The 14,491-nt window shown below is 46.1% G+C and overlaps 1 protein-coding gene across 1 annotated transcript; it reads left to right on the forward strand.

Moving 5' to 3' along the window:
• The first annotated feature begins 10,467 nt into the window (after positions 1-10,467).
• On the forward strand, positions 10,468-12,154 carry LOC124673359 (probable L-ascorbate peroxidase 3, peroxisomal). Its single transcript, XM_047209453.1, has 8 exons — positions 10,468-10,589; positions 10,697-10,821; positions 10,916-11,031; positions 11,126-11,174; positions 11,376-11,458; positions 11,543-11,622; positions 11,709-11,811; positions 11,903-12,154. Exons 1-8 carry the CDS (start codon positions 10,468-10,470, stop codon positions 12,107-12,109), a joined length of 885 nt encoding a protein of 294 aa, XP_047065409.1. The 3' UTR covers positions 12,110-12,154.
• Positions 12,155-14,491: the final 2,337 nt, after the last annotated feature.

The following is a 14,491-nucleotide window of genomic DNA, read 5'->3' on the forward strand; positions in this document are numbered from 1 at the left end:
TAGTGGTTGGCTCAAGGATTTTGGATGCATGAGAAGTATTCCCTCTCGATACAAGGTTTAGGCTAGCAAGGTTATTTGAAACAAACACAAGGATGAACGGTGCAGCAAAACTCACATAAAAGACATATTGTAAACATTATAAGACTCTACACCGTCTTCCTTGTTGTTCAAAACTCAATACTAGATATTATCTAGACTCTAGAGAAACCAAATATGCAAACCAAATTAGCAAGCTCTAAGTGTTTCTTCATTAATGGGTGCAAAGTATATGATGCAAGAGCTTAATCATGAGCACAACAATTGCCAAGTATCAAATTATCCAAGACATTTTTAGAGTTACTACATGTAGTATTTTCCAATTCCAACCATATAACAATTTAACGAAGAAGAAACTTCGCCATGAATACTATGAGTAGAGCCTAAGGACATACTTGTCCATATGCTACAGCGGAGCGTGTCTCTCTCCCATAAAGTGAATGCTAGGATCCATTTTATTCAAACAAAACAAAAAAAGAAAACAAACCGACGCTCCAAGCAAAGTGCATAAGATGTGACGGAATAAAAATATAGTTTCAGGGGAGGAACCTGATAATGTTGTCGATGAAGAAGGGGATGCCTTGGGCATCCCCAAGCTTAGAAGCTTGAGTCTTCTTAGAATATGCAGGGGTGAACCACCGGGGCATCCCCAAGCTTAGAGCTTTCACTCTCCTTGATCATATTGCATCATACTCCTCTCTTGATCCTTGAAAACTTCCTCCACACCAAACTCGAAACAACTCATTAGAGGGTTAGTGCACAATAAAAATTAACATGTTCAGAGGTGACACAATCATTCTTAACACTTCTGGACATTGCATAAAGCTACTGGATATTAATGGATCAAAGAAATTCATCCAACATAGCAAAAGAGGCAATGCGAAATAAAAGGTAGAATCTGTCAAAACAGAACAGTCCGTAAAGATGGATTTTATTAGGCCACCAGACTTGCTCAAATGAAAATGCCCAAATTGAATGAAAGTTGCGTACATATCTGAGGATCATGCACGTAAATTGGCTTAATTTTCTGAGCTACCTACAGGGAGGTAGACCCAGATTCGTGACAGCAAAGAAATCTGGAACTGCGCAGTAATCCAAATCTAGTACTTACTTTACTATCAAAGACTTTACTTGGCACAACAAAACATAAAACTAAGATAAGGAGAGGTTGCTACAGTAGTAAACAACTTCCAAGACGCAAATATAAAACAAAGTACTGTAGCAAAATAACACATGGGTTATCTCCCAAGAAGTGCTTTCTTTATAGCCATTAAGATGGGCTCAGCAGTTTTAATGATGCACTCGCAAGAAATAGTATTTGAAGCAAAAGAGAGCATCAAGAGGCAAATTCAAAACACATTTAAGTCTAACATGCTTCCTATGCATAGGAACCTTGTAAATAAACAAGTTCATGAAGAGCAAAGTGACAAGCATAGGAAGATAAAACAAGTGTAGCTTCAAAAATTTCAGCACATAGAGAGGCATTTTAGTAACATGAAAATTTCTACAACCATATTTTCCTCTCTCATAATAACTTTCAGTAGCAACATGAGCAAACTCAACAATATAACTATCACATAAAGCATTCTTATCATGAGTCTCATGCATAAAATTATTACTCTCCACATAAGCATAATCAATTTTATTAGTTGTAGTGGGAGCAAATTCAACAAAGTAGCTATCATTATTATTCTCATCATCAAATATAGGAGGCATATTGTAATCATAATCAAATCCTCCATAACAGGCGGTAACAAAATACTACTATCATTATAATCATCATAAATAGGAGGCAAAGTATCATCAAAGTAAATTTTCTCCTCAATGCTTGGGGGACTAAAAAGATCATGCTCATCAAAACCAGCTTCCCCAAGCTTAGAACTTTCTATATCATTATCAACAATGGTGTTCAAAGCGTTCATACTAATATTACTACCGGCATGCAAATAAGATTCCATAGGTTTTTTAATTTTCGCATCAAACAATCCATGTTTTAAATCGGGAAATAGAATAAGAAGCTCATTGTTGTCCATTATGCCAAACTAGTGTAAACAAGAAACAAAAAGATGCAATTGCGGGATCTAAAGGAAATAGCTTCGAGCACAAACACAATGGCGCCGAGAAAAGTACTGTTACCTGGAACCGGAGTATGAGTGCCTTTTTACCTTTCCTCCCCGACAACGGCGCCGGAAAAGTGCTTGATGTCTACGGGAGCTTCTATTCTTGTAGACAGTGTTGGGCCTCCAAGAGCGAGAGGTTTGTAGAACAGCGAGCAAGTTTCCCTTAAGTGGATCACCCAAGGTTTATCGATCTCGGGGAGGAAGAGGTCAAAGATATCCCTCTCATGCAACCCTGCAACCACAAAGCAAGAAGTCTCTTGTGTCCCCAAAACACCTAATAGGTGCACTAGTTCGGCGAAGAGATAGTGAAATACGGGTGGTATGAATGAATATGAGCAGTAGTAACGGCGCCAGAAAATAGCTTGCTGGCGTGTAGTTGATGGTGGTAATATGGTAGCAGTAGTAACGCATAGAAACGAGTAAACAAGCAGCGATAGCGATATTTAGGAACAAGGCCTAGGGATTAGACTTTCACTAGTGGACACTCTCAACTTTGATCACATAACAGAATAGATAAATGCATACTCTACACTCTTGTTGGATGATGAACACATTGCGTAGGATTACACGAACCCTCAATGCCGGAGTTAACAAGCTCCACAATTCAATGTTCATATTTAAATAACCTTAGAGTGCAAGAAAGATCAACACGACTAAACCAAGTACTAACACAGCATGCACATCTGTCACCTTCACACTATGTAGGAGGAATAGATCACATCAATACTATCATAGCAATAGTTAACTTCACAATCTACAAGAGATCATGATCATAGCCTACGCCAAGTACTAACACGGATGCACACACTCGTCACCATTACACCGTGCGGGAGGAATAAAACTACTTTAATAACATCACTAGAGTAGCACATAGATAAATTGTGATACAAAACACATTGCAATCATAAAGAGATATAAATAAGCACTTCACTACGCCATTCAACAGGTGAATAAGTATTCGTAAAATATAGCCTAAGAGACCCACACGGTGCACACACTCTGTCACCTTTACACACGTGGGACAAGGAGTCTCCGGAGATCACATAAGTAAAACTCACTTGACTAGCATAGTGACATCTAGATTACAAGCATCATCATATGAATCTCAATCATGTAAGGCAGCTCATGAGATTATTGTATTGAAGTACATAGGAGAGAGATGAACCACATAGCTACCGGTACAGCCCCGAGCCTCGATGGAGAACTACTCCCTCCTCATGGGAGCGGCGAGCGGTGATGAAGATGGCGGTGGAGATGGCAGCGGTGTCGATGGAGAAGCCTTCCGGGGGCACTTCCCCGCTCCGGCAGGGTGCCGGAATAGAGACTCCTGTCCCCCGGATCTTGGCTTCGCGATGGCGGCGGCTGCGGAAGGTTTACGTGGGTTTCGTCCTCCGTAATAGGGTTTTCACGACGGAGGCTTTAAATAGGCGGAAGGGCAGCCTCGGAGGGGGCTCGGGGCCACCACACCATAGGGCGGCGCGGCCCCCTGCGGCCGCGCCGGGTGTGGTGTGGGGCCCCCGGGGCTTCCCTACGGCGGCTCTCGGGTGTTCGGATGGTTCCGGGAAAAATAGGAACCTGGGCGTTGATTTCGTCCGATTCGAGAATATTTCGTTACTAGGATTTCTGAAACCAAAAACAGCGAGAAACAGGAAGCTGGCTCTTCGGCATCTTGTTAATAGGTTAGTTCCAGAAAATGCACGAATATGACATAAAGTGTGCATAAAACATGTAGGTATCATCAATAATATGGCATGGAACATAAGAAATTATCGATACGTCGGAGACGTATCACCCGTCCCGGCGGCGTGCCGGAACAGAGACTTCTGTCCCCCGAAACGGAGTTTCGCGATGGCGGCGGCGTCCCTGCAGTCTTTCTGGAGTTTCGTCAATTGGTATCGGGTTTTTAGGTCACGGGGGACTTTATAGGCGAAGAGGCGGAGTCGAAGGAGCCAGGGGCCCCCTCCCCATAGGCTGGCGCGACCAGGGGGCCACCCGCGCCGCCATATGGTGTGGGTCCCCTGCTGCCCCTCCTCGTCTCCCCTTCGGACTTCTGGAACCTTCCGTGAAATATAAGATCGTGGGCTTTTGTTTCGTCCACTTTCGAGAATATTGCCCGAACAGCCTTTCTGGAACCAAAAACAACAGAAAACAGGAACTGGCACCTCGGCATCTTGTTAATAGGTTAGTTCTGGAAAATGCATAAAAACATTATAAAGTGTGAGCAAAACATGTAGGTATTGTCATAAACTAGCATGGAACATCAGAAATTATAGATACGTTGGAGACGTATCACCCCTCCAGGGCGACTCGGGGTGGAACCCTAGCCCCCACTGCCGCCGCCTTCCCCTCCCCCTCCCCCCTCCTCCTTGTCCCCGGAGGCCGCCGCCAGCGAAGCCTGGTGCGGCCGGTGATGGGGGCGGCGGGGATCCTCGTGTGGTCCCCTAGTGTGGCGGTAGGAGGCACGCCTCCGCGCCGGGGGGATGGTCCCGGTTCTGGTCGATGGCGGGCGGTGTTGGGGGCGGCGGCGCGGCCCTAGCCATGGCGGCGCAGTCCTCTCCTCCGTTCATCGCCTTGGCCTCGACGGGAGGGCGGTGATGGGGCGGCGGCGAGGCCCCGGACCCTGGCGGTGCGGTCCTCTCCTCCTTCCTCGCCTTGGCATCGCCGTGCGGGTGGGGATGGGGGCGGATATCGTGATGCTCCTCCTCAAGATCTGGGACCACGGCACCAAGGGCGGCGACCCTGGATGGCGATGGCGGTGACGGCGTCGACCTGGTGGCAGGTGGCGGGCGTCAGGTGCCGCTGACCGTGGCACCGCGGTGGTGGTCTTCTCTCTCACCAGAGGAGATCGGCTAGTTGTGTGGCTAGCCGTGGCGGATCTTGCGATCTCTCGCCTAGCTCACGATGGTGAGGCGCAGCTGCCGGTGAAAGCCGGCCCGGACTTCGGTCATGGCGGATGATGGCGGCGCGCTTCGTCGTTACCTTGTTGAAGGCATTGTCTTTGCATTTTGCGTTCTTCACCTGGGCTGCTCCAGGGGAAACCCTAGACCCGGGTCTCCCGGATCGGACGATGGCGGCGCGCAACGCCGTTCTCCCTGTTGGGGGTATTGTTTTTGGAGCAGACAACGGATGGTGGTGGTGCTGAGGTGGAGCGGTGTGCTTTTGCTATGTCGGCGTCGTCGAGTCGCCGCAGCATGGTGCAGTGGTGTCTCGGGATAGATGCAGTGTGATGGACATGTGCAGGATGGTGGAGTCGTCTGGCGCCGTGGCGGCATCGATGGCAAGCCTGGCATGGTCAATGCGATGATCTCTCTTGAAGATGGACTCGAGGAAGACGGCGGTAGCAACTTCTATGGCGTGTGCGTTGGCGTATGTTGAGAGTCTACTTGACTGGATGTGCTTCTCATCTGCTATTGGGCGGTCTGGGAAGGAATTTGGTTTTTGGATGATATGAGTTGTGAATTGTCACCCTTCATCCCTCTGTAGGTTTAGCGAGGTGGCTTCAAGTTTGATCTTTTGTATTGCTCTTGTAAGGTGTTGTGAATAATCTAATTAAAAAAAGCCGTATGCATCCCTTGGATGCAGAAGCTGGGGTGATATTTCCCCCATTTTGAAACAAAAAATGAGCTGAGCTCAGCAATTACAAAATAAAGCCTAAAAAACATAAGCAAATCTTCGAGTTATTTAAACTTTTTTTTTCAGCACACAATCTTGTACTTTTGTAGATATAGCCGTAGAAAAAATAGCATAGATGTCAAATCAATGACATACCATACCAATGAGGATTCTCTAATAATTTTAGTATGAACCGCAATGCCACTACCTGCACACGTACAATCATTAAAGTAATCAACCAACATGTCAAGAGTACCTACACCTGTATTTCAAGTAAAAGCAACCGAACAGTCTAATCGACGTTGCTGGCAAGCCAAGGATACGAATCATCATTGTTGAGGATATAACAACCGGGATAAATATTTCAAGGACAATGCTCCTCGTGGCAACCATGAGAAAGAGCACAAGATCAATCTAGTGAAGCAGAATCTGAAGGATCATACCTAATTTTTTTTTAACCTTTCAACATTATTATTGGCGCCGGGAAGAAGATCCCTCGAACAAATTGAATATTACTTATTGTAGAAGATCACATCTTCATTGACGTGGAGGCGAAAAAACAAGATGGCTAACAAATACTAGCCCGTCCCAGTTCATACGACTTGCATGTATCCCTAAATCATCAATTTGGTAACATAATATCAATTGTACAACATAAAATAATATTAGAAAGTAGAATATCTAAGGTTTCTAATGATATGTATTTTGTAATATATATCTTGTATTATCATTGTCAAATTTACGACCTAGAAATATGCACGAGCCCTATAAACTTTGATAGAGGGATCAATTATTAAACCAATCTATTAAAACCTCCGCTTTTATTGAAACTTCACTCATAGCTCGGCTTTCCCACTACTTCTGATGTCAGCAAGGCCGACCGGAGGAGGGGGGCCGGTTTAAGGTGGAGACAACGACTTGTTTGTTGGAGGAGAGGCGGATCCTAGCAAGGTTTGCATACAGGAATGGACGGACAAGCTTGTTTGTGTTCGTTGAGTTGACCTCTGATCAAGTAGCAGAGTTTGTTAATTCAATTATTAGTTAGAAATATGTATTATTTTAGTTTGACCAAGAATCCATGTTGTTTTAGGACAACTAGCTAGTTCAGTTCAATTGGGGTTGTTTGGTTCCTCGCAAGCTCATTTTTCACAATTACTCGGTCAAACGATGTCCATTTAGTTCCCCTGCTTGTAAGCATGAGTTTTAAAGCAGCTTAAAAGTTAGCTCTAAAGGCACACCTGATTCAGCTGTTTTCGCATGGATAGATGTTGGCGAGCGCAACGTGCCGCATTTTTGCATGCTTTCGGAAACGTGGGAGACACGACGTTTCACCTAGACTCACCACTCCTTTCCTCTCATCGCCCAAACCTCACTCCCTCGCCCATTAGGCATTGCCATGTTTGAAATATGCTCTAAAGGCAATAATAAAGTTATTATCATATTTCATTGTTCATGCCAAATTTTTATACTCAATGCTAAAATTGTATTAAGCGAAAACTTTAATAGTTGTGTGGTTTGTAAACAACACTACCCCCTGGCTAGTAACCTCTACTAGACTAATATGTTGGTTCATGATGGTTAAGGTTTCCTAACCATAGAGATGTGTTGTCAATTAACAACAGTCATTAGGAGAATGATGTGATATGCAAGATGTAAATAAGCAAAGCAATATGATAGTGACAATGTTTAATTATTGTCACTTTCCAATGTCAAATATAATAATTCTTAGACCATTAAAGTATGCTACTCCCTAGTACGGGAATAATACTTTGAGGACATCAAATATTACTTCGTAATTGGGTGATCATAAAGTTATTTTTGCGTATGCTAGAAAATACTTGTTGAGTGGTATGTATCAAGAGTAGAATTGTCCATCCGCATAATATATAGATATACTCATGGCCTGCTTAGGTAGCACATATTCTATATCGCTTGCAAGCACGAGATTGTGAACGAGATTGAACTAGGTATGGTGATACCGGCGATCAAATCTTGGGCAAGTAAAATATCAAGAGACAATGAGAATGGAATATGGGATTGTTTAAATCCTTAACATCGTGGTTCAACCGATAAAGATCTGGGCTGAATGTGTGTGAATAATTATGAACATCTAGATCCAATTTATTGATTATTGATTGGAGAGGTTTCTCGATCATGTCCATCGATTCTGGAACTCGTAGGGTCACACACTTAACGCCCAATATCTGTAGGGTAGAAATGGGATATTAATAATGATGAGGCTAAATATTGTTCGATGTCTTGAAGGGATGAAGGACATCACGAGGAGCTTCGGTATTTGAATGATCTGGCGAATAAGAATCATATATGGGAATGCATTTTCATGGGTTCCAGAAAAGTTTGAGATTTTTTTGGTATCTTATCGAAGAAGTTATAGAAGGTTTCGGAGGGGCCACCGGTGGGTACGAACACCTAGGGTTTCGCCCTGCAGCTCGCGGGAGCGGGCATGACAGAAAAAGAACATTCCATGCAATAGTTTGATATGTATGTGGTAGAAGTTTAAAAAAATAGCCAATCTTTTTACTACGCTTTTTAACTTATCAAATTATAAGAATCTAGTTTATTCGACGGGTAGAGAGTTAGAGCATCTCCAATTGCGTACGTTCCCCAAAGTTTCCCTCAAATGGTGCCGGATTTAGCGTTTGGGGGACGCTGATTCTTCGTGCCGTGTTTGGGGACGTCGCTCCCCAATCGAGTCCCCCAAAAAGAAATTTAGATTTTTTAAATTTAATCGAAAACAGTCAAATTCATTCAAACTTGCTATATATTACATGAATTTGAACGAAAGTCGATGAAATTTAAACCTAAATCCTAATCTAGTAGTACTTGCGGCGTCCAGAGGGGTCGTAGTATTGGTGGAAGTTTTGTACATGCTGTCGTTGATGACGTCCTTCTTACCGTGCTTGTCGGGCTCGTCGTCGGGCTCGTCCTTCACCGAGTCGCTGGGCCCAGCTTCGTCGTCGTTGGTGAGGTCGACGAGTGGCATCCCAACGTTACGGATGGACGTAGCGATCGCCGCGTCGATGTTGTCCCACTAGGCGTCCTTTCCGTTCAAGGATGCCATGAACACAGCGTGCAACCCTGGGTAGTTCTCGGGGTCGTCGCTGCTAGCGATGAGGCACTGCCGTCGCTCGTACTCCGTCATCTTCGCGGCCTTCGCGGCTTCCTCGTCGTTCTGCTCCTCCTTCACCTCCAGCTTCAGAACGAGGAGGGCGCCGCTGGCACGCCTCTACTGCTGCCTCGCTGGTTCGCGGTTGGTGATGCTGCAGCCGCACCTCCGAATCGTGAGTGGTGTCACGTACTCGGGCTCCTCCTTTACCCCACGCTTCGGTACACTATACGACGTGGCACGGTGCAAGGAAGTCGCCGACCGCGCCGGCCCCAAAGACGAGGAGTGCGAGGAGGACGAGTACGTCCTCCTCGACTGCCAGCACACCGAAGCCCGAGGAGATGGCGGTGGAGAAGGTGGCATCTCCAACCTTGGGACACCATTGTGGATGTCGTCAACGATGTCCGGGAGGGTGCGACCGGGAACGCCCCAGAAACAGAGGCACCCCTCCTTGTTCCACGTGTTCCTCCGGCCGACGAGGCCATCAATGTTGGCCATGTTGGCATCGTAATGCGCCTGGAAGAAGTCCACCCACCATTCATCGTTGCCGGTAGGGCCTAGGTGGGATCGGCGCGCTCCTTGGCGCTGAGGCGCGCGCGCTGGGCTCTGATCGCGTCCCTCCAACGATCCGTGCCCGGCGGCAGCGGGATGCCGACCCCGTTGACGGCCATCCTCCAGTCGCCGCTGCTTGGCAGACGCATGTCCGGCGGTACAAGGTACCTAGTGTGGTACATCGCCCACGCCTCCGTCACCGAGAGGCTGCCACGTCCAAAGCCGTTCGCGGCGAGGATATTTTTGCGGGAGGACGACATTGGAATGTGGCGAGGGGAAAGAAGGAGGTGGTGGCTGTCGAGAACGGCGAAGCGATGAGAAGGAAGAAGGGGGTGCTCTTTATTACAACGATGGCAAGTGAAGCGGCAGCGGGGCGTTAGCCGCAATAGTCGCCGGCGCGGATGGCCACGCGGCCATGCACAACGAGACGCTTCACTGCGTCACCAGGAAAAGCCTGGAGGCCATTAACGTCTCTTGACCAGAGGTAGGTGACGGATTTTAGACTTCCGTGTCAATGACGTGTCGGATCTGCCACTCTCCGCCTCGCTTCTCGTTCCGTCTGACGCGTCCGAACGTTCCCTATGGAGCGGGGACAGACTCGAGACGCCAAACAGCCTACTAGGTCGTGCCGGCTGGAAGGGACCTTTAAACCGCACGACTAGAACCAAAAAAAAATGTCCAACGTAAAAACTTTGAGGATGAATGTGTCCGTGGAGATGCTCCTAGGAGGGTCGCAGCAAAGCTTCCCTGCCGGTGGAGTTATTAACCCGGGCAAAGATCACGTACGTAATCCATCCATATGTTGCTTTCATCTGGAGAAATCCCATGCTTTCTCCGCGCCTCCACTCCATTCCATTCTATTCCTCCCAGTTCCCTCCTACCTTCCTTTTGCCCCTCCACGTTTCATACCTCCGCTCAGCCGCTCCTACAAAACCCCACCCCAGCTTCATTCCCCTGCCCAAACCAGAGTGCTCCTCTACCCCGACGAACAGAGACAGAGAACGACAGACTCGAGTAACCATGTCGTCGGCTGCAAGCCCGGTGGTGGTCGCGGACTACATCGCCGAGATCGAGAAGGCGCGGCGGGACCTCCGCGCGCTCATCGCCAGCAAGAGCTGCGCACCCATCATGCTCCGCCTCGCGTACGTGCGGCTCGCGTTCCTCCATTTTGCGCTTAAGCAGTACAGCACACGTTACGCTGTCGTTTTCTATCTCCCATAACTACGCGCGGTGACCATGGTGCATGCAGATGGCACGATGCCGGCACCTACGACAAGGCCACCAACACGGGAGGCCCCAACGGCTCCATCAGGCTCCCGGAGGAGCTCCGCCACGCCGCCAATGCAGGGCTCAACATCGCCGTCGACCTTCTAGGTCAGCGCGCCACTCGCTTCTTCTGCCAGATCAGATGATTTCACTTGTGATCCAGTTAAGCAAATATAACTGATGGCGAGTTCCTGTGTTGCAGAACCAATCAGACAGAAGCACCCCAAGATCACGTACGCCGACCTGTACCAGCTTGCCGGAGTTGTTGCCGTTGAGGTCACCGGTGGACCAACCATAGATTTCATTCCTGGCAGGAAGGTGAGTTAACAAGAACAGCAACATCCACAGGTTCATTACCTGACCTTGCTTCTTGTCAAAGTACCTTAATATTACTTTTTGGCATCTAAACCAGGATTCTTCAGTTTGCCCTGAGGAAGGACGTCTGCCAGATGCTAAGCAAGGTAACCAACTCATACCACCACTATTTAGATTCTCCTGACACGAATATTTCTTCGTGAATGAAATGCAAGATGCAAGAATGTCTTATTGCTTTACCGAAAATTAGCTTCAACTCATGCACTTTTAATTAGAGTTTCGAAATCATTTGCTTAAAGAGATATAAAGATAGCTATAAAAAAATGCTTCCGTCATCATGTGATCAGGTGCTTCACACCTGAGGGATGTCTTCTACCGGATGGGCTTGACTGATAAGGACATAGTAGCACTCTCGGGTGGACATACTCTGGTAATCTAAGCACACATTTTTGGCGTGTTAACATAACAATTCATCAACCACATTTCTTTTGATAGAAAGTTTGCAAATTTTCAGGGGAAAGCTCGGCGGGACAGGTCGGGATTCGAAGGTGCTTGGACAAAGGAACCTCTCAAGTTTGACAATTCCTATTTTATGTAAGCATGACCATGAAATGTTTCATCGTTGCCGTTGCGCATCAAACATTGCCATCACCTCCCTTCCTCTTCTGTGTATGCTGCAGTGAGCTTCTGAAAGGGGACTCCGATGGCCTCCTGAAGTTGCCGACAGACAAGGTTCTAGTGGACCATCCGGCTTTCCGTCCCTACGTCGAGAAATATGCAAAGGTAAATCAAAGTGGAATTCAGAATTTCTCCCATGCATGTGCTACAATTTTTCCTAGCTTGTTTGATATATCTTGCAACTTCTTCTGCGCAGGATGAGGAGGCGTTCTTCAGGGACTACGCGGAGTCGCACAAGAAGCTCTCCGAGCTCGGGTTCACGCCTTCCCGCGCTACCCTATTGGCGTGGAAGTCCAGAGACAAGGCGAAGAGGGTGGTGACCACAACTACGGCTGTCTTCGCAGTTGCTGTTGCTGTCATCGCCTGCGCTTACATCTGCGAAACCAAGAAGAAGCTTGGTTAATTTCCGTCTTCGCATCATTGCATAGTGAACAGACTTAGTCGAACGTTCAGGATGTTGTGGAGCTGCATCTGAGAACTGAGACTCGTCCGGAATTACTGTGTCAGTAAATGCGCAATGTTGTGAAGTTGTACAGAGAACGAAATAAGTAACTTATGGTAGTTGTCGAATGTGAAGTTTCTACTAGGGTTGCTGCCTTCTCAAGCAGTGGAAATAATCTATTGAATGAGTAGGCAACGTCGGTCAATTAGACATCCTGCTCGGATTCCAAAGCTAACTACACAAAGAAAAGGTCAAAAGCCAAATAAAAAAGCAAGAAAGTCTAAATCTTCATTTGTTTCTCAAATGAATGACATGTTTACCATTAACAAAGATCTTGGTGATTTAACTAAACATTTACATATTGCTGTATTCAGGAACATGAATTGGATTTCGTGGCTATTTTGAAAACGGGTAGACAAACTTCTCACTGAGTTTTTTAAATTACCTATCGGGTGGTGTTGATTTCACTTGGATTTCTAGCCCACCTCGTGAACGATATGGTGGCTTATTACTTGGCACAGAAAGAATATCATGAATGTGTTGGCTAGTTTGAATCAAGCTTATCATATAAAATTTCACATGCGAAATAAAGCTGATAATTTCACATGGACTCTGATCGTCGTGTATGGAGCAACTTAGGATGAATTTAAAGTTGCCTTCCTTTGTGAATTGGCAACTTCACAAAATATAACCCATACCCTATTTGGGGGGAACTTTAATTTGCTAAGATTTCCACACGGGCACAACGGCCACCGCCACCTGGAGCGCCATGGCCACCACGCGCGTCGTGCCTCTACGAGACCACCCGGCGTCGCCTCCTTGCTTCGCCACCGACGCGCCCCGACGTCCGCCAGGAAGCACCGCTCCCACGAGCCACCAGGATAGCCACGCCCGCCAAGAGGCGCCGCTACGGCCGCCACCTATGGTCGGAGCATCTTCCTTGATGCAGTGGTTGGATGAACCAGGGACCGGATTGCTTTTTCTTTTCTCGTCTAGGGACTTTTGCAGCACTATCTCAGCTCATCCACACACCAAACAACATCTCAGCTGATCATCTCTTTTTGGATACAAGCTACCGAACAAGGCACAAAATCTCAACACATCATATCTAAGGTAACTAGGTAAGCATGTATGAGGTGGGAAAGAGATGTTGAGGTGGCCCGACCTACCAAACACACCCTTAAGATTTGAGAGAGATGTCAATGACTCGAAGGCAGTTCACCTGGGTAAACAACCTTCCAAACCGATATATGAAAAATTAAATCGCGTACTTATGGACACAAATTAAGAATCTAAATTTCCATTTATCATTGTACATGACCTATCACGTCTAGAGTAGTTTTCGGATCATGCTCCTATTCTGTTAACCACAGGAACGCCTAGACCAAGATGCAAATGTCAATTGAAATTTAATCTGCTTGGATGGTTACATTGTGACGGTTTTTGTTTTGCTATGGTTAAAAACATATGGGAGCAACATGTTGCCTGTCATAACCCTATCCAAAGGTGGAATAAAAAAATGGGCGCATTGCATAAAATACCTTAGAGGATGGACAAGGCATACATCGGGGCATCTAAAAGTTGAATAGTTCGGTTGCCATCCATTATAGATGATCTAGAGGCCATTGCAGAAGTACGATCTTTATCGATGCAGGAGATTAAACTAAAAAGACAATCCAATGCGCATATAGCTTAGCTTTTGCGAGAAGTGAAACTCAAATGGTACCAACATTCAGAAGTCCAATTTATTTTGGAAGGAGACTTAAATACAAGATACATTCATATTTCCACAAATGACAGACATTGAAAGAAACTTAATCATTCTCTTCTTCAAGATGTGTGATCGATCAAATGACATAAGCAATTAAAGACATATATAGAAAATTATTACAAAAATCTGTTTGAGGAACGAGAGGAAGGAAACTTCTCGATGGATGAGTGAAAGGACGAGATGTCACCTAGACGGGGTGAGGGAGGGGTGAATAGGCATTTAAAAACAATTATGGATTTATCTTGGAAGAATGCGAAACTAAACTAACATTTATTTTACAAGCAAAAAACCTAAATAAGCAACGACTAAGTGCACAAACAACAAGTTAAGCTATGCAAGATATATAGCATAAGATATGTATAACACAAGTGATAAGCAAGATATGAGTACTTCAAGCTCGATGGCTATCACAAAGAAACTAAATTTAGGGATAGAGATAACCGAGACACGTGGAGATGAAGATATATTCATGTGTTCCCGCACACGAAGTGGGGAACATCATGTTGAAGAGATGCATATTACCACGAAGGTCTCCCGAACGCCACGATGGCTCACCTTCTTCTCCAAGCCAA

The sequence above is a fragment of the Lolium rigidum genome, chromosome 7 (assembly GCF_022539505.1).
Source record: "Lolium rigidum isolate FL_2022 chromosome 7, APGP_CSIRO_Lrig_0.1, whole genome shotgun sequence".
Classification (NCBI taxonomy): Eukaryota; Viridiplantae; Streptophyta; class Magnoliopsida; order Poales; family Poaceae; genus Lolium; species Lolium rigidum.

Excerpts from the sequence above, each read along its gene's own strand:
- LOC124673359 (XM_047209453.1), top strand. The coding sequence starts at position 10,468 with ATGTCGTCGGCTGCAAGCCCGGTGGTGGTCGCGGACTACATCGCCGAG. Across the intron at positions 10,822-10,915 it reads CATCGCCGTCGACCTTCTAG|AACCAATCAGACAGAAGCAC; the intron begins GTCAGCGCGCCA and ends CCTGTGTTGCAG. Across the intron at positions 11,459-11,542 it reads TCTCGGGTGGACATACTCTG|GGGAAAGCTCGGCGGGACAG; the intron begins GTAATCTAAGCA and ends GCAAATTTTCAG.